General features: G+C 40.0%; 1 protein-coding gene and 1 non-coding gene across 3 annotated transcripts in view; both read left to right on the top strand.

The window, feature by feature from the left end:
• Window positions 1–6,139: 6,139 nt before the first annotated feature.
• UBE2K (ubiquitin conjugating enzyme E2 K) overlaps window positions 6,140–24,541 on the top strand; it is a 68,360-nt gene continuing 49,958 nt past the window's right edge. Inside the window, exon 1 of one of the 2 annotated variants that reach the window (XM_036112050.2) lies at window positions 6,140–6,422. Coding sequence is in view for 1 of the 2 variants with exons in the window: in XM_036112045.2 (XP_035967938.1) it covers window positions 6,360–6,422 (63 nt within the window). In the remaining variant the exon portion in view is untranslated. The remainder of the gene's footprint in view (window positions 6,423–24,541) is intronic. The other variant, XM_036112045.2, reaches the window with a different exon arrangement.
• Window positions 21,431–21,576, top strand: LOC118548652 (U12 minor spliceosomal RNA). The gene has a single exon (XR_004923695.1). It is a non-coding gene; the product is annotated as a U12 minor spliceosomal RNA (small nuclear RNA).

The raw sequence follows: 24,541 nt of genomic DNA on the forward strand, positions 1-24,541 counted from the left end.
AAAACACATTGTTCTGTGAGAGGCAACAGAAGAGTTACCAGATTAACTCTCCATCAATCTAAAACCAAGTTGACAACCTTCACATATATAATGTTTATGTAAGTTATATACTCTGAAAGTGTGTGACTTTTTAGATCTAACCCTTGTGCCTAAGCAGTACAGTATACTCCAATGTACTTAGGACTCCTTTATACTCTCTAAAAATATCGAGGATTCCAAAGAGCATTTGTTTACATGGGCTAAACAACATTGTGTTAGAAATTAAGACAGAAATTATTGGAACATTTATTTTAAAATAACTATAATGGGGGTGCCTGGGTGGCTCAGTCGGTTGAGTGTCTGCCTTCGGCTCGGGTCATGATCCCGAGGTCCTGGGATCGAGCCCCATATTGGGTTCCCTGCTCATCGGGGAGTCTGTTGCTCCCTCTCCCTCTGCCTCTCCCCCCCACCCCCCGCTCATGTTCTCTCTCTCTAATAAATAAATAAAATCTTTTTAAAAATTGCAAAAAAATAAAAATTTAAAAAATAACTATACGGGCGCCTGGGTGGCTCGGTTGTTAAGTGTCTGCCTTTGGCTCAGGTCATGATCCCAGGGTCCTGGGATCGAGCCCTGCATCGGGCTCCTTGCTCGGCAGGGAGCCTGCTTCTCCCTCTCCTTCCTGCTTGTACTCTCTCACCGTCTCTCCTCTCTCTACCTCTCAAATAAAGAAAATCTTAAAAAAAATAAAAAATAAAAAATAACTATAATAGAGGTGTCTGGGAGGCTCAGTCGGTTGGGTGGCTGACTCTTGATTTCAGTTTGGGTCATGATCTCAGGGTCATGAGATTGAGCCCGGCATGGGCATGGAGTCTGCTTGGGATTCCCTCACTCTCTCTCTCCCTCTGCCCCCCACCCCGCTTGCCCCGGCTCTCTCTCTTTAACAACGTAGTTACTATAATAAACCAAAACTACTATAATAAACCTATTACATACTTATATCTTGTATAATATATCTTGAGTGAAAATAATTGTGTTTTCCAAGATAAAATCTCTTTTTAATGCCTGGCTTCATAGAACACAGCTGGATTTTCACATATGCTTTTGCAGTCAGTATGTGCATATATTGTTTTGGTTGAAGTAGATGAAGAAAATTCAATCTCATACAAATACGTAGTTGGAAAGTGAAGAAATATTTTAGTAACTTTTTCAGATAATTGTGGATATTATTCTTCAGTACTACACTAAATCCATACAAGGGGTCATTCCTCAAAGGTTAGTTGCAATGTGGAATCTGAAATGTTACCAGTGAATTTTTTTGTACTCTGTTACATTAAAATCCACTGGTGTGTCGCACACTTTGAATGGAGGTTATACCCATGCGTGATTTTGTAACATCATGCATTGGTCATTTAGAAAATACTAGTTCACTGGCTTATGCAGATCTTCCAAATATTAACACATTTCATTATACGATTTCAAGCAATCACATTTATTAATTTCACCATCAATTTAATCAAAACATCTTTAAGTGTATTGAGAAGCTGTCAAGTCACAGGGGCAGATATATTTTCTAAAACTCTAATTTTCGTTGGAAGTTTGAATTTTATCATTGGCAACAAATTCTGCCAGTTGTTTTCCTTGATGTGACAGGCTCACCTAGTTCATTTGTGATAAAATGTCTGCCAAATACCCAACCCTTGATAAACATAGTTTGTCTCAATCATTATTTTAAGTAAAAATAGTTCCATGGAAATAGTGGCTAATTTAGCTCACAACTCAACCAATTGTGCAAATGCTTAACCATGTGCTTTGGTATGCAGTAGAAGTGCTTTCTCTATCCTTCCCATGAATGACACAGAATATTAAAAAGGCATGTATTCAAAAGTTGAAGTTTAATAAAATCAATTTCTACTGCTTCATCAAACACATTCTAAGGTGAAACTGGTAAAAAAAAAAAAAAAAAAAGGGAGGGGGCACCTTGCTGGCTTAGTTGGTAGAGCATGCGACTTTTTTTTTTTTAAAGATTTTATTTATTTATTTGACAGAGAGAGAGACAGCGAGAGAGGGAACACAAGCAGGGGGAGTGGGAGAGGGAGAAGCAGGCTTCCACGGAGCAGGGAGCCCAATGTGGGCCTCGATCCCAGGACCCTGGGATCAAGACCTGAGCCGAAAGCAGACGCTTAACAACTGAGCCACCCAGGTGCCCCGAGCATGTGACTCTTGATGTCAGGGTTGTAAGTTCAAGCCCCATGTTGGGTGTAGAGATTACTTAAAAATAGAATCTTTTTTTAAAAAAAGTGAGGGGCTCCTGGGTGGCTCAGTCAGTTAAGCATCTGCCTTTGGCTCAGGTCATGATTCCCGGGCCCATTAACATTTAATAAAAATTTTAAATAAATAAATAAATAGGGGCGCCTGGGTGGCTTAGTCGTTGAGCGTCTGCCTTAGGCTCAGGTCATGATCCCAGGGTCCTGGGATCGAGCCCCGCATCGGGCTCCCTGCTCTGCGGGAAGCCTGCTTCTCCCTCTCCCACTCCCCCTGCTTGTGTTCCCTCTCTCGCTGTGTCTCTGTCAAAATGAATAAATAAAATCTTTAAAATAAATAAATAAATAAATAAATAAATAAATAAATAAAAGTGCAATTCTTACTAAAAAAAAAAGTAAAACTGGTATTTTTTTTTTTTTAAGTAAGCTCTATACCCACTGCAGGGCTCGAACTCAGGACCCCGAAATCAAGTCGCATGCTCCACCAACTAAGCCAGCCAGATGCCTCTGAAACTGGTATTTTTTGTCTTTTTCTTTTTTCTTTTTAAGATTTATTTATTTATTTTAGAGGGGGGAGGGGCAGAGGGAGAGAATCTCGAACAGAGACTGATGTAGGGTTTGATCTCACCACCCATGAGATCATGACCTGAGCCGAAACCAAGAGTAATACGCTTAAGTGACTGAGCCACCCAGGCACCCCAAAACTGGTATTTTCGAAAGTGAGTGCATGGTATTAATAAAATTATTAATAGTATAGTAATTATTTTGTTCGCTATTGCTTTTATGTCATCAGTGTAAATGTCAATATAGTAAAAGGCAAATAATGTCTTAGTTGTATTATGATAATAGTTTGGTCATTGCAGACCGATCCCTGAAAACATATCAGGGACCCCCCGCATTTCTGTGGACTGAACTTTGAGATGAATTCTCCCTACCCTGACAGAATGTAAATCCTGCAATTCCAGAGGTTTTCTGTTTCTTGTTCACTGATATACCTCTAGGGCCTCCATTGTGCCTGGCACATAGTAGGCACTCAATAATTATTTGTTTAATTAATAAATTTTTAATGAAGTAATCAACCAGAACTAGATCATAATAGTGAAGAGCTTATAATCTGCATTACTGGAAACTCATTTTTTAAAAATTTAGTTTTGAATAGGTAAAATATACAAGAGGGTACATGGTGAAAATTTTCCCATTTTGCCTTCTCCAAGGCATTTAAGTTGTTTTCTCAGAGATATCCCCTACTGTCAGTTTCTTATGCATTTTTCCAGTGATATTTTGAGGATTCACAAGTATATACACAAGCATATTCCTTTCTTCCCTCACACATATGGTGGTATACTACATACAATATGGACTGCATAGTGCTTTTTCAAAAGTAAACTTTTTCTTTTGGAGTAATTGTAGATTTACAGAAAAGTTTCAGAGATTCTTGTATACTCTTTACCCACTTCTACTAATGTTAACATCTTACATAACCATAGTACCATGTCAAAACTAAGAAATTAATATTGGTACAATACTATTAACTAAATTACAGAATTTACTTAGATTTCACTAGTTATGTCCTTTCAGTTCTAGGATCTAATCCAAGATAACACATTGCATTTAGCATACTGCTTTTTTTGCCTTAAAATGTACTTTGGGAATTGTCTCATTATCAGTTAATATGTAGTTGCCTCATTCTCTGGAAGGACTGTAGAATGACTTCCTAGAAGTAGAATTTCAAGGCCAATGATTATATGTGTTTAAAAATGACCAGGGGTGCCTGGGTGGCTCAGTCGGTTAAGTGTCTGACTCTTGATTTTGGCTCAGGTCATGATCTCAGGGTCTTGAGAGCCCCCCTCTGTGTGGGGCTCCATGCTAAGTGGGGAGCCTGCTTAAGATTCTCTCTCTCCTTCTCCCTTTGCCCCTCCCCTGCTTTCTCTCTCTCTCTCAAGAAAAAAAAAAAGACCAAACCCCTCTCCGCCAAAGAAATTACCATACTCTTCTAAGCAGTCCCCCTGTGCTTTGAGTGTTGCAAGTTTCTTTGAAGTTCCAAGATTAAGATTGGGGACTGAATGAAGTTGACAAATGTAAATTACTCAAAACAGTTTTTGCAGACTTCAAAATAACTATTTTTTTTTAAGATTTTATTTATTTATTTGACAGAAAGACAGTGAGAGAGGGAACACAAGCAGGGGGAGTGGGAGAGGGAGAAGCAGGCTTCCCGCTGAGCAGGAGCCTGATGAAGAGCTCCATCCCAGAACCCTGGAATCATGACCTGAGCCAAAGGCAGATGCTTAACGACTGAGCCACCCAGGCGCCCCAAAATAACTATTTTTAATGTACTGACACAAATACACATAGCATTGCATGATTTACATTATACCAACAATTCATTGTACCATGACCCAGAGGTATAGTTGGTTCCTCTTAGAACCACTAGGGGGCTCTGCTGGAAGCGTTTTTATAATTTATGTTAGTCCACTTTGGGAGATGTTTCCAAAGGATGCTTTAGAATTCTGACCTCTTAAAACTTGAAAGAGATCATCATCTAATCCAGCTTCTTTATTTTGCTGATGAGGAAACCAAGGTTGGCCAAGATAGCTAGCATGGAGGGAGCTGGGATCAAAAATCTCTTCTTGGTTCCTGTGGCAGAAGTTCAAGAACTTCTTTTTTTCCATGTACTTCCACTTGAATGATTCACTGCCGGGGGATAGTTCCTTTTTGGTGCCATAATTTTAGTAATTTTTGCTAAGACCGTGTATTTGTGATATTTTTCTAGGAGGACACTTTACTAATTGATTAGGTGAAAGAAGCTCATGAAATAAAAACTAAATAACCTTTATTACTTATTCTATTTAAAGTACTGCTCAGCACCAAAACCATATTATTTACTGAAACCCTAGCAACGACTTTCAAATTGCCTTTCAAACTTACTTTCCGCTTAAAACATTTTACTCTTATCTTCATTTGTTCATTCAATATTTGAGTGCCTACTACTGCCAGACACCGTTGCAGGCCCTAGGCTTACAGAAGTAAAGCTACCGTTCCTCCACAAGAAGCCTCTATTTCTCCATTTTTCACTTTAATATACAAAGTATTTTCACATGTTTTAGTTTAGTGGTTCTCATAGTGTAGCAGCAAGAGAACTTGTTAGAGGTGCAAATTATTAGGCCCACCCCACACTCTAGGGATGGGGGTCTAGCAACCTGGTTTTTTTTAACAAGCTCTTCAGGGATTCTGATGTACACTCGAGGTTAAAAACTATTAAAACTCAGTATTAATTATCTAAGTAGCTCAGAGATCAACATCTGGCTTCTAAATCCACCTCAGGCATCTACATGGAGTACCTGTTTGAAATACACCTGATGGGACCCAACAACGACCATTCTTAATTCAGTGACGTGTAGTACCTGGAACGATCGGATTAGTAGTGGCACTCTAATGGCTTCAGAACAAAAACGGACCGCAGTGGATTTTTCTGGGCTACAACAACAGAAAATGGGCCGGATCGAGTTCTGGAATGGTGCTTTTATACACTAGACACAGTCAGGCACATTAAGCCTGTGGGTTCTGGGTCTGGCTGAGTCAGGACGGCGCTCGTAGGCGCTCGTAGTCGAGTGGGGCCGCGTGAACCCGTTAGGCTGGGCTCAGTCTTCAGTCAGAGGCCATGGGCTGGAAGCCCCGACCACACCGCAGTGATTTGAAGAGTGACGGCGGCACAAGAGAGGACCCGGGAGGCCCTGGCAGGGCGGGCCGGCGCGGAAGCCGCACCCTCCTGGCCCCAGACGCCGGCAGGGCGGAGCCGCGCGGCCGCAGCTCCGCCAGAGACGCGCGGCGCGGCGCGGCGCGGGCTCGCGTTTGAGGCGTATGGGGCTACAACAGGAGCGGCTGCGCCGCCCGGCCGGGTCAGCGTCTTGCGCATGCGCGGACCCGGCGCCATTTTGGTGGCCGGGCGCGGAGGTGATTCCACACTGAGGAGAGCGCGGCGGCCGGGGTGGTAGTGGCAGCGTTCGTGTGCTCGGGTGTGAATCGCCGAGGGAGGAGGCGGTGGTGGAAGAGGTGGCGGCGGTGGCGGTGGTCGTAGCGGTGGCGGAGGAGGCGGGTACGAATCAGCTGCGGGCGGAGACATGGCCAACATCGCGGTGCAGCGAATCAAGCGGGAGTTCAAGGAGGTGCTGAAGAGCGAGGAGGTCAGAAATGAACTCCCGGACATCCCCCACCCCAGCCCAGGGCGGGAGGGTTCTTCCAGCGGAGACCCCAATATCCCCGGTAACCCCTGGGTGGCCCTCCTTGCGGTCGCCCTTTTGCCTGTGGGGAAGCAGCAGTCTCCCCCTGCTTCCGTCGCCTTCTCCTCCCCTCCCTGGGCCCTGGGATGGACCGCCTCGCGGGCGGGTGGTCTGGAGAGGAGCACGGTTTGGGGGGCAGATGGAGAAGGGGGCACTTCTTGGAGGGGTGTGAGCTCTAGAGAGAGCCCCGAGGCAGTGGCAACAGCTGGAAGTGTGGCTGTAGGGTGTGGAGGGAGCAGGCCGAGCCTGAGAAAACCCGGGAAGTGGGTTGGGGGAAGGGGAAAGGTGGTAACTGGATCCGGAGAGCCGCGCTGCTCAAAGGCCCACACTTTTAAGGGTATTCTACATTATAGCCTGTTTGGCCTCCAGTGTCCTTTCCTTTGGGAAGGAGCGGTAAAAGGCCTTAGGTATTGATGAAGGAAGGACGTTCAGAGTTACTCCCTCCGTAGTTCGGTGTTGGGAGAGAAGAGGAGACATAATGGGATACTATTTTATTTGAGTGGGAGATAAGGGAATTTTCACCTGAGGTAGGAAATTAATTCCAAATTAGATCATTATCTCATTTTCACCGACCCCCGGCCCCCAATTTCTAGGCCTCTTTTCTGTTGACATCTAAAGCTTTTTGATTGGGTGAAGGCAAGTTGTTTGGTGTATTAAAGGCATTTAAATGTTTTTCGTTAGGAAAAAATAATGGAGGGTATGAGTAGCTTATTTCAAAATATTGTTTACAAGTTACAGATCAGAGTTTCTCCTAAGACAATGCCTCTGTGACTGTTGTGTTGTGCCATGAAACTTCATTATGATGTCCCTCATAGTTAACTTGATTCTTACTTTTTAAAAACAGTCCTATTAAAAACATGGGATTTCACCAGATCAGTACATTATTATACCTCCTTATTGAGTAGGTTTGTCTCGATGTATCTTATCTGAAATTATTAAAAACATTTTTTTGGTCTCAAGCTGCTCTTGAGTCTTGCAGAAGTTACTCTGATGTTGGCCATATTTATTTATGTAATATATTTAAAATTCCCTAGTGATTTGACTCAAAACTATGCAAGTGTTGGTACAATTTTTCATACTCAAATCAACAAGAATGCCAAGTTGTTTTTCCTCCTTGGATTTAACAAAGAGAGATGAAAAAGTAATACTGAAATACTTATTATTTTCAAGATGTCACATACCATTATTAAACGTATCATTACTATTTGTGTTTTTCTCTTATGTTGGAACTTTGATAATCTAAATGATTTGTGAAATTCATCATTCTAAGTATGTGATGAGTAATAGACATAAATGATAGTACTTGAGCTTTATTTGTGTCACTGATTCTACAGTGATCATTTTTCCAATTAGACATGTTGAATATAATTCTTTAAAATTAACTTAAAAATAACCAATACTAGCAGATTTATTGAATGTAGTAGTCTGTGAGAAATGATCTGTTTTACAGAGCATGTGTATGAACTCTGACCTCTGTATTTGTTCAAGTGCCAAAACTCTGAATGGAAGGATGACTTTGTATTTTTGCGGTACAGTGCAGAAATAGGGTCATAAATGTCTGTACTGATATACAGTGAAACAATAATTCTCACTTTTTATTTGCAAGAAAATATATTCCAGGATAGTTGACATATATATTCCTAATGAAAGATTCAGTTAATACAGTTGCCAACAGCCTAAAACATTTCTTCTGTAATAAAGTTGTACAAGCCTGAGAATATAAGACTTCTTTCAAATACTTTATTTTCTATTACTTAAAAATGGTAAGTTACTGCTCTCGTAATTCATATGGTCTCTTTGCTTTATATGAGGTGACATTCATCATGATATTTTTAGTACTTCAATTAAAGCTTAAAAGAAATCTAGTATCGCTCTAGTATGCATATTGTTAAAACAGTACTGCTCTTTATATGTAAGGGATGCTGAAGCCTTGCTTCAAGTAAGCATTATAGTATCTCAGAGGAAGAGAATAGGAAATGCAACAAATTATTTTTTTTAAGAAGAGTACCTTTATAAATCTGGAAGGAAACTTCTTCCAGAAAATAAATTGCAAAGTACATTTAGAAAAGGGTCAGATAATTTAATCTTGGATTATAACCAATAAATAGCTTTATTTTCACCAATATTTTATTTCATCGATAATTTAGTAGGCCCAGTTCTATAAGTGGATTATGTTGATTACTTTCAGCTCATTGAAGGACTTGTAGTATAGTCCACGTGTTTCCTTTTTAAGTGTGGAAATGTAGTATTTTGAGTGTCTCGTCAAGTAACCAAGTATTTCATCATTTCATTTATGTAACTCTCGACATTTACCAAAGTTTGTTTCATATGCTCTTGCTTACTAAGAATACTGGTTGATTTAAGGATTTTTTTTTTTTTTTTTTTGGCCTTTTAAGTTGTCTTATAAAGATAGCTGACATTTGCTGAATTCTGACCATAAGAAGTTGTAAGTGGCCATTCTTGGAGTGTGTTAATTAAAATATACTCTCCAAGATAAATCAAATGTGAAAAGCAAGGTGCAGAATAGTGTGGAGGAGACCACCATTTGTGTTGGAAGAAGGGGAAGATATATGTATTTGTCTCAGTGAGAAATTGGTAAAATTGATTACTTCTAAATAAGGGAATGGGTGTCTGGGGTAACAGGCATCAAAGGATCCCTTTTGAGTTTTGAGTCATGCAAATATATTATTTACTTAAAATAATAAATAGGGGCGCCTGGGTGGCTCAGTCGTTAAGCGTCTGCCTTCGGCTCAGGTCATGATCCCAGGGTCCTGGGATCGAGCCCCGCATCGGGCTCCCTGCTCGGCGGGAAGCCTGCTTCTCTCTCTCTCACTTACCCTGCTTGTGTTCTCTCTCTGGCTGTCTCTCCCTGTCAAATAAATAAATAAAATCTTTAGAAAAAATAAATAAATAAAAAAAATAATAAAGGCATCTCGGCCTTTTTTCCTTGAGACTGTTTGGAAATCCATCCTTTATGTGTCAGACATTAATTTTATATATGTGTGAATTTTAAGTAATATTTCAAATTGCCAGGAATGGAAAATTGATTAAAATACATTTTATAGTTATTTTATGAGTCGAATTACTAAGTGAAGTGTTGATTGTGAGGATATAATAAAACTATAATCTGTATTCACAGGTTGTATTTTTATTATTGCTGTTAACAACTAACCACCATTTGTAGAGTGGCTCTCAGTACCATTTGTTTATGCATTATTGCTAATTTTCAAGAACAATTCTTTGAATTAGATTTCCTATTTCTTAGATGAGGAAATTGAGATTCAAAGAAGTTAAATTATTTGTCTGCAAACATATAGCTTTGGGATTTGGATCTAGGTCTGCTTGTGTTTATATTGTAGCACACTGTCATTACTTTCCAAGGATAGGCATGCTTTAATTATTTAAAAATAACTGAGACTGGTTTGTATTACTGGTTACAGGATTTAAACACAACCTAATTAAAAAAATAAATAAATAAACACAACCTAATTTAATAGTTTAAACGTTAAAATAAGGGACGCCTGGGTGGCTCAGTCAGTTAAGCGTCTGTCTTTGGCTCAGGTCATGATCCCAGGATCCTGGGATCAAGTCCCGCGTGGGGTTCCTTGCTCAGTGGGAAGCTTGCTTCTCCCTCTGCCTGCTGCTCCCCCCTGCTTGTGGTCTTTCTCTCTCTCCCTTTCTCCCTCTGACAAATAAATAAAATCTTAAAAAAGAAACACATTAAAATAAGTGTTAACCTGTAAATTACTTAAAGATTTAGTTGATGTCAATATGCAAAATACTTTTAAAAAATATTTATTTGAGAGAGAGTGCAAGCTGCGGGAGGGGCAAAAGGAGAGTGAGAGAGAGAATCTCAGGCATGCTCCCCACTGAGCTCAGAGCCCTGCATCAGGCTTCATCTCAAGACCCTGAGGTCATGACTTGAGCTGAAACTGAGTCAGACACCTAACAGACTGAGCCACCCAGGCACCCCTGTAAAATACTTTAAAATTTGAAGCTCAGTGAAGTAAAATGCCCTTAAGTCAGTGCACATACCTGTGTTTGATCGTTATATGTTATTTGTAGTTTTTTCATATTGTAATTGTGCTTTGCTAACATTTTCTAAGATTTCAATAGGGAATATTTTAATTTATGGCATTACAAATTGATTTCATGAAAACTATAGTGTAAGTTTTCTTTTAAGTGTTTAAATGTATTTTGTATTTAGTGTCATTTTAAATTTAATATATTTGATCTAGGTTGATCTATAGAACTAGTTCGCAAGTCTTTAGAAGTAAATCTGTTGATTTCTGTAGACCATAGTTTCTCATCCTTAGCATTATTGACATTTTAGGTGGATAATGAATTCTTTGCTGTCAGAGTGGCTCTTCTTTGCATTGTAGGATGTTTAGTAGTATCCCTGGCTTCTATCACTAGTTGCCAGTAGCACAGCTAACCCTCCTCCCTACCTCCCCTTGCTCCCTGCCAGTTGTAGCAACTAAAACGTTTCCAGACTTTGCCAAATGTTGAGAACCACTGCTGTAGACAAAACTCTTTAGAAGAACATTTCAGACTATTAACTTTGTAAGATGTGTAGTATATTTTATCTAAAAGATGGACAGTAAAGGTACAAAAAAGTTTATAGCATGGCTACTACTAGTTTTGAGTGATGTTTTTAAGATTCTACATTTGTTTTCCCTTTGTAAATGATTTTTTTCTTTTAAACTCTTTCCTTTTTGATTTAAAGAAAAAGGTGAAATTCCCTGCTGGAAATGAATGTAACCGGAATTTGAACAATTTTTTTAAGAGTAGAAAAGCAGTTTTTACAGTTACATAAGTTATAGCTCTGCGTAACTTATTTAAATAGTGTGCCTTACGGGGTTCTGGGTGTGGGCTGAGTGAGGAAAGCTTTTGATGGGGTAAAAAAAAAAAAATTAGAGCCTGTCCAAGTAATACTGTTTGGGGTGCATTTCTTGTTTTATTTTACTGTTGTAAAGACTTTGATCTCTGTCCGTCAGGCATAGATTTAGATGCATCTGGGATTCCCTACATGTCACCCCTTTGTGAAGAATATATATTCTTTTTTTCCAGTAAATAATGTTATCAACAGTTATTGAGCATATTGGCCACAGCTCCAGATTTACTTGGTTGGAGATAAATAAAAATGTTAGGTGCAAGAGTAAATATGATGGGAGTTTTGAGGGTATATGTATGGAGGGAGGGTTTTGTTTTTGTTTTGTAGTTTTTATTTTAATTCCAGTTAGTTAATATACAGGTTTATATTAGTTTCAGGTCTATAATATTGGAGGGAGGTTTTTGAGCTAGGTTCCAAAGGAAAGTTAAGACCGACCTCAAATTTCAGAAGACAGTGCCAAAGGAATTACAGGAATACTGGAATTTATAAGTATATGATTTTTTTTTTTTTTTCTGTAGGCACCTGAATTGGAACTAGGGTGCAGAGATTATTGACAAAATTAGGCAAGAAACACATTTACATATTTAGAAAGGTTGCGTGCACAGCTCTGATATACACACATAGTTGTGGAACTAGCGCCTAAATATCTTCACTATTATCTTTAGCAAAAAACACCTTTTTTCATGTCAAAGTAAAAGGTAACCATAAAGTATGACCAGCACCCAGATCAGGTCTGAAACAATATTACCAGCACCACAGGAACGCCCAGCCATCTCTTTCCAGGCACTTTCCTGACTTCTGATAGTACAGATTTGCTCTGAGTATGTTTGAGTAAAAGAATAGATGTGAGTGTATACTATATGATTGTTTTAATTTTGAAGGTTTTCAGAAGATGCCCTTCAAAATCTTTGTTCAGGGGGCACCTGGGTGTCTCAGTCAGTTAAGCATCCAACTCTTGATCTTGGCTAGGGTTGTGAGTTTGAACCCTGCATTGGGCTCTGTGCTGGGCGTGGAGCCTACTTAAAGAAAAAAAACAAAACGGGGCACCTGGGTGGCTCAGTCGTTAAGTGTCTGCCTTCGGCTCAGGTCATGATCCCAGGGTCCTGGGATCGAGCCCCGCATCGGGCTCCCTGCTCAGCGGGAAGCCTCCTTCTCCCTCTCCCACTCCCCCTGCTTGTGTTCCCTCTCTCACTGTGTCTCTCCCTGTCAAATAAATAAATAAAATCTTTAAAAAAAACAAAACAAAACACAAAATCTTTGTTCAAAAAATGTATTAGTAGTGTCTTAGAAAATGTGTTAAAATGCATTGAGTATTCGAGTTGAAAGAGACCTTAGATCTAGGCCAGATTCCTCATCTGTAAGATCAGGAAACTGAGGCCTGAAGAAATTGATTGTTATTCAGTAATACAGATCTGGTTAATGAACCCAGGCTTTTTGCATACCAGTCCATTCTAACCATTATATATGATTGCTTTATGGGACTATTTTTTTCATAAATAATACTGTAAATGCTGAATGCTAATAAAGTATGAGTGACGATTTAATATTGACTATTGTATTTAAGTATATTTTGCCTTTTTTTCTGTCTTGGTGTGAGAACTTAAATTTGGCAGGAGGCAGAGATATTTCACTCCTTAAGCATGATAGAGTAAATTTAGCTTAGTGATTAAGAGCGTGGGCTTTGGAATTAGATTTGCTTTGAGTCCTGGCTTTTCTATTTAACACCTGCAGCATTGACTCTGTATCTTAGTTTTCCTATCTGTAAGAATGTAGGAAGATTGAGCCTTTACAGGGCTCAGAGCAATTCCTGGGACATATGAACAGATAGCTGTTAAGATGTCAAAATTAGCTATATGTTCATATTCTGCTTACTGTTGTTTTGGATCATAAAGGTTTCCTTCAGTGGTGTAGTGAAAGCTCTATGTGAATTTGCCTGCAGAAAAGATTTAAATGAACGAGCTTTAGTACTTCTGATAGAGTTTCTTTGTCACCTGTGTGCAAACAACCTGTGGCCAAGGGGAATGCAAAAGAAAAATGTGGGCCTTGTTCTCAAGATGTTAGTTACCTTTCTTTAGGAGACAGTTATAAATTGGGGAAGAGTTTGTGTTAAAATGTGACCTTTTTAAGTGAAAAAGAAGTACTTTATTTGGAAGCCTTTCAGATAATACAGCTTTACAGGATTATTTGGGATTTCTTGATAAGGCTCTGGTGGCCTTGAACTGCACCAAGAAATCTAGATTCTGATCCTATGGTATATGTAATCTTGAATCCCTTGGTAAACTTCCTATCTTACTTTATTTTTTTTTTAAAGGTTTTATTTGAGGGGGCGCCTGGGTGGCTCAGTCGGTTAGGCATCTGCCTTCCGCTCAGGTCATGATCCTGGGGTCCTGGGATCAAGCCCTGAGTAGGGCTCCCTGCTCAGCAGGGAGCATGCTTCTCCCTCTGCCCCTCCCCCTGCTCATGCTCACTCTCTCTGTTAAATAAATAAATAAAATCTTTAAAAAGATTTTGAGAATGAGAGTGTGTGCACACTTGAGAGCACGAGTTGGGGGAGAGGCAAGGGAGAGGGAGAAACAGACTCCCCGCTGAGCAAGGAGCCCAATGGGGCTGGATGCCAGGACCCTGAGATCACGACCTGAGTGGAAGGCAGATGCTTAACTGACTGAGCCGCCCAGGCGCCCCTAAAATTCCTATTTTAAAATTGGGTCTTGGAAAATAGAAAGTGGCGGTCACATCCATCTGACATCCGTGGTGTTCTCTTATGTAATTTTGCAAAGGAGAGAACTTCATTTCATTCAAAACCTTTCTCCTTTTTCTCCCTTTAGTTCTTTGCTTTTAGCAAATTTAAAATAATAAATACTTACAGTTTAATGCCTACTATCTGGCATTTTACATGTATGGCAGCCTTATGAGATTGATGTTATTTTTATTTTACAGATTAGAAAATTGCAGCTCTGGAGAAAGTACGTAACTTTCTCAGTATCAAGCAACTTGGTGGAACAGGGGTTGGAAACTATGTCTCTGACTCCCAAATATTTACTGATGATGGTGGAAAGAATAGTGTACAATCATGTCTGCTGCTTGCTACCTGTCCATTATTTTTAAAGATGCTTTTTAAAATTATGGAATATTTTATACTTAGAAGTTTAGAAAACAGTAGGTGTGAACACCTTTATGGTCATGGTATAGATTTAACAGACCTTAACTCTCTCATACTTGGTTAACTTGCCCTTTCCCTCAGGAAATAAAACAACATACAGATGAAGTTCACTTTGTAACCTTTTCCCTTTTCCATTCTCTTTCTTAGAAGTAACCACTGTGCTGAAGATGCCTGTATCCTTACCATTCATACGTTTGTTTTTACTATTGAAACCATAGTAATTTTGAGTATAAAAGCACTTTTTCTTTTTAAAAGTTTAAAAATTTTTTTTCGTAGATGATTGTAATATTCTACATCTCCTGCAACTTTTCTTCTCCTCCTCCTTCTTCTTCCTCTTCTTCTTCTTTTAAAGATTTTATTAATTCATTTGAGAGAGAGAGAGCGAGCACAAGTAGGGGGAGAGGCAGAGGGAGAGAGAGAAGCGGACTCCCCACCAAGCCGGGAGCCCGACATGAGACTCTATCCCAGGACCTGGAGATCATGACCTGAGCTGAAGGCAGACGCTTAACCATCTGAGCCACCCAGACGCCCCTCCTGCAACTCTGCTTTTTAGTGTTCTTTTTTTTTTTTTTTTTTTTTTGAGAATTTATCCATGACAATGCATGTTGCTTTAGTTCTTTAAATTATGTAGTATTTCACATCAGTTTTTTTGTTGTTGTTTATTCATTCTCTATGGACAGCATGTAGTTTCAACTTTTAGCTGTTGTACAAAAAAAAAAAAAAGCATCGAACATTACTATATATGTTTTCTCGGATACCTAAGAGTTTTTCCTAGGAGGTAGTATTGTAGGATCTGAGTGTATTTGCATCTTCTGCATTACTGGATATTGCTTCAACCTACCAATGATTGTATCAGTTTACACTCTTCTAGCAGTTTGTAAGAGTTCTAGTGACCTGACATTTGTAAGACTTACATTTTTGTAAGTCTGGTGGATGTGAAATGGTAGCTTATTTTAATTCTAATTTCCCTTACCAGTAGAGATATTAAGCACATTTTTGTGTTTATTGGCCATTAGGCTTTCTTTTGCAAACTTAGTGTTCTTATTCCTTACTCATTTAAAAAAATTTGGGGCACCTGGGTGGCTCAGTTGGTTAAGCATCTGCCTTCAGCTCAGGTCATGATCCCAGGGTCCTGGGATCGAGTTCCGCATCCGTAGCCCTGTGCAGCCCTAGCACAGCAGGGAGTCTGCTTCTCCCTCTGCCCCTGCCCCCCCACCCCGCTCGTGCCCGCACAGGTGTGTGTGCTCTCTCCCTCCCTCTTGAGTGCGTGCACACACACACAAAAATAAGTAAATAAAAATCTTTTTTTTTTTTTTAAAGATTTTATTTATTTGACAGAGAGATCACAAGTAGGCAGAGCAGCAGGTAGAGGGAGAAAGAGAAGCAGGCTCCCCGCTGAGCAGAGAGCCTGATATGGGGCTCAATCCCAGGACCCTGGGACCATGACCCGAGCCGAAGGCAGACGCTTAACTGACTGAGCCACCCAGGTGCCCCAATAAATAAAAATCTTAAAAATAAATTTGGATGGTTTGTATTTTCCTTATTGATTTGCAAGAACTCTTTATGTATTTATATGATTTCGTCTACTTCCATTATGTGGCTTAATTGTTAACTTTTTTTTTAATGCTCTTTTTTGGGTAATTGTGGTATACTACACATATAAAACTTACCATCTTGTATATTTTTAAGTTACAATTTCAGCGTACATTTTTGTACAACCATTACCGCTATCCATCTACAGAACTTATTTCATCTTGTAAAACCGAAATTCTGTGTCTATTAAATGCTAACTCTGCTTCTCTGTTGCCCAGCCCATTCTGTTCATCTACTTCTTGTCTCTATGAACTACTCTATTATACGTTATTTGTCCTTCTGTGACTGTTGTATTTATTTTTTTTAAATGTAATATTATTATTTTTAAAGATTATATTTATTTATTTGACAGAGAGAGACACAGCGAGAGAGGGAACACAAGCAGGGGGAGTGGGAGAGGGAGAAGGAGGCTTCCTGCTGAGCAGGGAGCCCGATGTGGGGCTCGATCCCAGGACCCTGGGATCATGACCTGAGCCGAAGGCAGACGCTTAATGACTGAGCCACCCAGGTGCCCCTGTGACTGTTTTATATTGTTTAACTTTGTCATATCTTCTATCTGAAGTTTAATTTTTAAGTAGTCACATTTTTAAGGGGGGGCGCCTGGCTGGCTCAGTTGGTAGAGTGTGGACTAGATCTTGGGGTTATGAGTTCAAGCCCCATGTTGGGGTAGAATTCACTTAGAAAGAAAGAAGTAAGTCACATTTTTCTGTTTTTTCCTGTATGGTATGTTTTTTGTATTTTGTTTAAGAAATTTTTTCCTTACTTTAATTATCATAAAGATATTTTATATTTGGTTATAGGAGCAAATGTGGGTTATATTCCTTAACTGCTGTACTCAGGCTTCTATCTCTACATATCATATGGAAACAACTACTTCAGGCATTACCAGTATCTTCCCATTTGTCAAATGCAGAGTAACTTCTCATCAGTCCATTTTGTCCATCTTTCACTTCATTTCTCAGAGCTTGCCTCTTGTGGTTGCTCTGATAACTGCTGGTTTTCCTTCATACTGTTACTACCCTTTCTAAGTTGATTTCATCCCTTATTCTCCATTTATCTCCTAAATCTTTGTTTCCTCTTTTGCATTCCTTTCGTTAATTACTCTAGGTCGGGTTTTCATATCCCAGATGGACTATTTATAGTAAAACAGTTTGCTTATTATTATTTTTTTAAACTTTACCTCTCTTTTTTATCCCTAGTTTTTTTTTTTTTTTAAAGACTTTGTCAGAGAGAGAGCACAAGCAGGGGGAGTGGCAGGCAGAGGGAGAAGCAGACTCCCCGCTGAGCAAGGAGCCTGATGTAGGACTTGATCCTGATCCCAGTACCCTGAGATCATGACCCGAGCTGAAGGCGGAGGCTTAACTGACTGAGCCACCCAGGCGTCCCAAACAGTTTGCTTATTTACATTTATTTCTCTGCATCCTCTTTTCAACTCTCCTGGTGCCATGCCACAGGACTGATTCATTGATTGATTTTAAAAGATTTTATTTATTTGAGAGAGAGAGCATGGGGAGGGGAAGAGGGAAAGGGAGAAGCAGACTCCCCACTCAGTAGGGAGCCTGACGTGGGGCTCCATCCCAGGATCGTGGGATCATGACCTGAGCTGAAGGCAGACGCTTAACTGACTGGGCCACCCAGGTGTCCCCATGCCACATGATTTAATTTTTAAAATATGATCTTGTCATTTTCCTTTAGTCTCTCTACTGCCTATTGCATAAAGGCAAAACTTTTATACTTTTGTTCTAGCCTACCTTTCTTGACCTATTTCCTGTCAGGTCTCAACACAGTTACATGCCTACACATACTTCACTCTCAGACCTTCAGCTGTACGATATTGCTCACCATTTAGTTATTCTGTCTGCCTTCAATAAGCCCTTACCTCCTTTGCCTTTGAAATATACTTATCCTAAAATGCCACTCCTGATAAACCTTTTGTGAAAACACAGTTTATCCCTATTTTCCAGTGTCATTTTGTCAGGATTTTGTTAGAGTAGTTATATATGTATTGGTAATTGTACATATGTCTTTCTGCTGCTGCTAGATATCATTGAGCTCCTTGAAGATACTTACTCATCTTTTTTCCTTCATCTTGTATAGTGCCTGGAATTGGTAGGCTTAGTAACATTTATAGTAAGCCAAAAAATCTTTGAAGGCATCTACTTTTTTTTTTTTGGAGTTGCTGCTGAACGTGCATAAACCCTTTGCATAGGTGTTAGGGCAGGCCTGTTACTCTTAATTATTTTCAGCCTTTTTGGGATTACATATTTTTCTAGTGATTACAAATGCAGGGCTAGTATATGTAGACTTCTTTCTCAAGTGACTGTGGGTACTTTACTTTTAGGTTTCCTTGTTTTGTTTTTGTGGATTTTTTGGTTTGTTTTTGTTTAATTGGAGAGAGAGAGATTAAGTGAGGGAGAGAGAGAGAGAACATGAGTGTGGAGGAGGAACAGAGGGAGAAGCAGACTCCCCACTGGGCAGGGAGCCCAATGTAGGGTTCTATCCCAGGACTCTAGGATCATGACCTGAGCCGAAGGCAGACACTTAACTGACTGAGCCACCCAGGTGCTCCAAGGTTTCTTTGTTTTATGTGAACTATCCTATTTGGGATTGGCATACTTAAAGTGTGGGTTGTCTGATACTATTGCTTTTTAGCAGTGATAATACATTTTGCTTCGTTTTTCTTAAATCCTTCTGTAGTATTTCCTTTTTTTAAAAAATAGAATATACTGAAGTTGATGCATCTATGGAACATTTGGATATTTCCAGGTTTTTTGTTTTTTTTTTTTGGTGCACGTGTATAAGAATTTTAGGTGTGTATCTGAGAGTGGTATTACTAGTCCATTGGGTGTTTGGATGAGATATTAGGTGTTTGGATGAGATATTAGGTGGTTAGATGTGTCAGACATTGTATCTGTAGGCTTGGTCATACTTTGTTATATCCTTAGGTGTTTACTTAGGTACTTTATCTCTTATCTGCTCTTAGGAACTGTAAGTGTGAGTCATTAAAGGCAGAGACTTATATTTTCAGTTCTCCATTGCTTAGCTCATTGCCAAGTAAGAAGGAGGCACTTGTTTTCCCAAATGAGTTTAAGGATTTTTTTTAAGCGCCCGGGAGCTCATACCCAACCATTTGAAAGTATGACCGCTTATCCTGCTTCCGAGACTAGGGACTTTATAATATGTTGATAAAGGTGACCCATTCTGTTCAGTGTAAGTGTTGATAATTTGGTCAGTTTGTGCTTTGGGGTGATACAATGTCAAAGCCAAAAACTGGGAAATAAGATGGTGGGAAGGCAGTCTTTTTTTGATTTATTCTGTAGTTTTCCCTGTTAAAGATCTCAGGGGGCATTTATTTAGTATTATATATGACATCATCTGTATCACTGTGGGTTAACTCTTTAGTTTAAGTCTACATTTTTCTTCATTTATTCAACAAATATTTATTGAATGCCATCTATGTTGTTAATAAGGTAGACATAGTCCAGGGCACCTGGGTGACTCAGTCTGGGCGGCTCAGTCAGTTAAGCCTCTGCCTTCGGCTCGGGTCATGATCCCAAGGTCCTGGGAATGAGCCCCACATTGGGCCCCTTGCTCAGCAGGGAGTCTGCTTCTCCCTCTGCCCCTCCCCCTGTTCATGCTTGGGCGCTCGTGCTCTCTCTGAAATAAATAAATAAATCTTAAAAAAGATACACATAGTCCATGCTATTATGGAGTAAATTATGGTCTAGTAAGGCAATGAAACATTGAACAATTATATGTGTGTTTGTTGAGTTTAAATAAGAACTGTTGGGGTGGGGTAACCTAACCTGAGGGAAAGAGTTCCTTGGGAATAATCCTTAAACTGATAGTTGGGAGGGTAAATTGGAATTAACTTAGTCATACAGTAGGATGATCAATTCTTATATGCATACAGAAAGAACTAGTAATCGTTATACAGTCAATGTAGAACCATTTAATTGCTTTTCCCTTTTAAATAATTGGCCAGTTTCTGTGAATACAAAAGTAACATGTTTGCTTATTATTGAATTTTGGAAAATACATAGAACTATAATAAAGTAAAAATTATTTGTAATCCCACCCCTGGAGATAATTCTTTTCTTTAAAATATTTTTGTTTGTCTATGAAATATTTCAAACATGTAGAGATACAGATACATCTTCATTTTGGTTATTTCCTTCTATTGTTTTTTTCTTTCATTTTTTTCTGTACATGTACATATATACATACATTTAGAAGTTTTTAAAAGAGCTTTGAATATAATTCCAATCAGACTTTCGACCCAGATTTGTAATTTTTAATGTTTTTCAAAGTGATTCAAAGGTGTCTTTCACTATTAGACTCCCTACTTTTTTTTTTTTTTTTTTTAAGATTTTATTCATTTATTTGAGAGAGCATGCCCCCGTGCACAGGCAGGGGGAGGGGCAGAGGGAGAAGCAGACTCCCCACTGAGCAGGGAGCCCGATGCTCCCTGAGAAGCTCAAGAGTAAGTAAGCATCTTGGCTCATCTTTGTATCATCAGTACCAACAGCTCTTTATTTAACAACTATTTGAGGGCTCCCTTTATCCTAGGTACCATGATATGTGCTGAGACTATAGTAATGAGTAGGGCAAGGTAAGACAGACAAATAAGTGATAAAAGCAATGCAGAGAAATACAATATTGTAGAGATGAAATTAATTGGTTGTTTTTGACTGGGTGTTCAGAAAAGGCCTTTCCTAGGACTCTTGACTTAAATTGAGATCTGAATGATAAAGCTATGTCTTTAGGGGAAGAAAATATTCCATATCAGAGGAAATAGTGAATGTAAAGGCCATAAATTAGGAATAAATTTGCTATGTTTAAGCAAGCAAAAGGTTATTGTGGCTGGAGTATTGTGGGTAAGAGGCGGTGAATGATGCAAGATGAAGTTGGAGATGTGGGAGGTAGGAGCCAGATCACATAAAACTTCCTAAGTCCAAAGTAAAGAATTTGTATTTTAAGTGACTCTGAAAGCCATTTGAGGATTTAAAGAAAAGAACAAAATTTTTGTTTTTAAAAGACCACTTCGGGGGCACCTGGGTGGCTCAGTTGGTTGAGTGTCCAGCTCTTGATTTCAGCTCAGGTCATAATCTCAGGGTTATGGGATCAATCCCCGAATCGGGCTTTGCGCTGGGCATGGAACCCTCTTGGGATTCTGTCTTTCCCTCTCCCCCACCCCACCCCTACCCCTACCACCCGCACATTCTCTCTAGATCTCTCTTTAAAAAAAAAAAACAAAAAACTTTGATGCCTTAAACTTATGACTAAGGAAATAATGCGGGGTGATGCCTGATTCCTCACTGCTAATCTGAGATGTATTTTTGAGCAGATAAAGGTTGCCCCTAAGGTTACATGTCTACTTTGTGGGATCCTTGGGAGTCAAGACCTGCCCATCCCCCCTTTAAAAAAAGACCACTTTGGCTGCTGTGTGGAGAATGAATTGAAACTGAAGATGTAAAGAAAAAGGATGGGGCGCCTGGGTGGCTCAGTCCGTTAAGTGTCTGCTCGGCTCAGGTCATGATCCCAGGACCCTGAGATCTAGCCCTGCATCCAGCTCCCTGCTCTGCGGGGGGCCTGCTTCTCCCTCTCCCACTCCCCCTGCTTGTGTTCCCTCTCTCGCTGTTTCTCTCTCTGTCAAATAAATAAATAAAATCTTTAAGGAAATAAAAAAATAAATAAATAAAAAGGATTTAGGAGTTAGGGGTTGAGTTTGGCTGGAGTAAAGTCAAGTCTGGAGAGAAGTATCCCAGAGTTGCTTGGTTAGGGATTTTACGGTGTTAATAGACTACTAACTTTCAATTTACCATTCTTAGGAGTTTGACCCTTGTCCTTAAACTCTCGAAATGCCTGTCAGAGGTCCAGACAACATGTCTTAATTTCAGAAAGGGAAAGGCATAACCCACATGTCAGCTGAGTTCATCCCCTTTAAAGAGCTTTCTGGAAAATCCCATTCGGTGACTTCTGTTTTTATTTATTTATTTTTTAAAGATTTTATTTATTTATTCATGAGAGACAGAGAGAGAGAGAGAGAGAGGCAGAGGGAGAAGCAGGCTCCCAAGGAGCAGGGATCCCGATGCGGGACTCAATCCCAGGACCCTGGGATCATGACCTGAGCCAAAGGCAGACGCTTAATGACTGAGCCACCCAGGCGCCCCTGTGGTGTCTTTGAAACCATGAGAAAACAGAGTTCCAAGAGTGGTCAACTTTGTCATGCTGCTGAGTGAGAGAAATGACCACTGAATTTGCAGCGCAGTATCATTGGTAACCTTGACTAGAATATTTTCGTTGGAATGGTGAAGATGGATATATGGTTGGACGGAGTTAGTAAGAGGAAGTGAGGTGAGGAACTGGCAGCTATGGTCAACTTTTTAAAGTTTTGCTTTGACAGAGGAGCAGAGAAGAAAGGGGGAGCTGCAGAAGAATATGGCTTCAGAAATCTTAAAAATTTTTTTTTAAGGTTCTATTTATTTATTTTACAGAGAGAGAGAGTGTGTGCACAGAAGCACGGGCAGGAGAGGGACAGGCAGACTCTGTACTGAGCTCAGAGCCCGACTCAGGGCTTGATCTCACAACTCTGAGATCATGACTTGAGCCAAAATCAGGACTCAGACACTTAACCAGCTGAGCCCCCCAGGTGCCCCTTAAAAATTTTCTCATATTCTACTGATTATGTTTATATGTTGATGGATGGGAGAAATTGATTATGCTAGAAAAAGGAGGAGTAATTGAACCTGCAAAGTCCTTGAGAAGAACGGGGGGTGGGGGTATTACTAGATAAATGGAAGGATTAATCTTTAATAGGAGCAGAGACACTTAGGGCAATGTTAAGTTTTCATTTGGGATTTGTGGTATTCACTTGAACATGAGACCGATTAATGATGGTTGTGTGTGTGTTTTTCCCCAGCAGTGCTGCTTGGGGCAGACGCAGGAAGGTGGTTTGGTTTTGCTTTGGTTTTGTTTAAGTTAATTGGGGAATGAGTTTAACTAGCAGTCGGGCTTTGCCGTATGAGTACCATGAAGGAACAAAAGCATCAAGGTTAGCAAGGAGTGATTGGTAATGATGGAGAGTGGTGATGTTCGATTAAGCCAGCTAATAGCTGGGTTTGGAGTACTAGTGAACTTGATCTAAGGAGGTTGGGAATCTGAGAAACTTGAAATGGATTTCAGAGAAAGTACAGTTTCTGGTGATGACAAAATTATGTGTATGACCATGGGGATAAGAGTTTACAGTCTTTAAATATTTATTAGAATTACAGTCTTTGTCGCCTTACTCTTTTTTGAGAATTTAGAAATGTGCAAAGGTGACAGGTATAAGCAACAGTCTCTCATCAGCCACAGATTGCTGTTGCTAGTAACATCTTTTTTTTTTTTTTAAACCAAGTCAAGGTCTTAGTATGTAGTATACTGTTTTGTATTTTTTTCTCATAATATATTTTATATTTCCTTCCTTCCTTCCTAAGTAGGCTCCATGCCCAGTGGGGCTTGAACTCACCACCATGAGATCAAGACCTGAGTTGAGATCAAGAGTTGGACGTTTGGGGCACCTGGGTGGCTCAGTCACTTAAGCGTCTGCCTTCGGCTAGGGTCATGATCCCAACGTCCTGGGATTGAGCCTTGCATTGGGCTCTCTGCTCAGCGGGGAGCCTGCTTTCTCCCTCTCCCTCTGCCTGCCGCTCTACTACTTGTGTGCGCTCTCTTTCTTTCTCTCAAATAAGTAAATAAATAGAATCTTAAAAAAGAGAGAGAGAAATATTTGACTGAACCACCCAGGCCCCGATATATCTTATGTTTTCTATGTGGCATTAAATATTCCTTAAAAATGTTTACTGTTTAGGGTGCCTGGCTGGCTCAGTTGGTGGAGTGGGCGACTCTTGATCTCGGGGTTATGAGTTCAAGCCCCACGTTAGGTGTAGAGATTACTTAAAATCTTTTTTTTTTTTTTTTTTTTTTTAAGATTTTACTTTATTTATTTGACAGACTACAAGCAGGGGGAGTAGCAGAGGGAGAGGGAGAAGCAGGCTCTCCACTGAGCAGGGAGCCCGATGCGGGACTCGATCCTAGGACCCTGGGATCGTGACCCGAGCCGAAGGCAGCCGCTTAACCAACTGAGCCCCTCAGGCGCCCTCCCACCTTTTTTTTGAAGATTTTATTTATTTGACAGACAGCGAGAGAGGGAACACAAGCAGGGGGAGTGGGAGAGGGAGAAGCAGGCTTCCCGCTGAGCCGGGAGCCCGATGTGGGGCTCAATCCCAGGACCCTGGGATCATGACCTGAGCCGAAGACAGGTGCTTTATGACTGAGCTACTAAGATTACTTAAAATCTTTTTAAATTTGTTTAAATATTAAATAGCATTAAAT

Source organism: Halichoerus grypus, chromosome 3, assembly GCF_964656455.1.
Source record: "Halichoerus grypus chromosome 3, mHalGry1.hap1.1, whole genome shotgun sequence".
Taxonomy (NCBI): Eukaryota; Metazoa; Chordata; class Mammalia; order Carnivora; family Phocidae; genus Halichoerus; species Halichoerus grypus.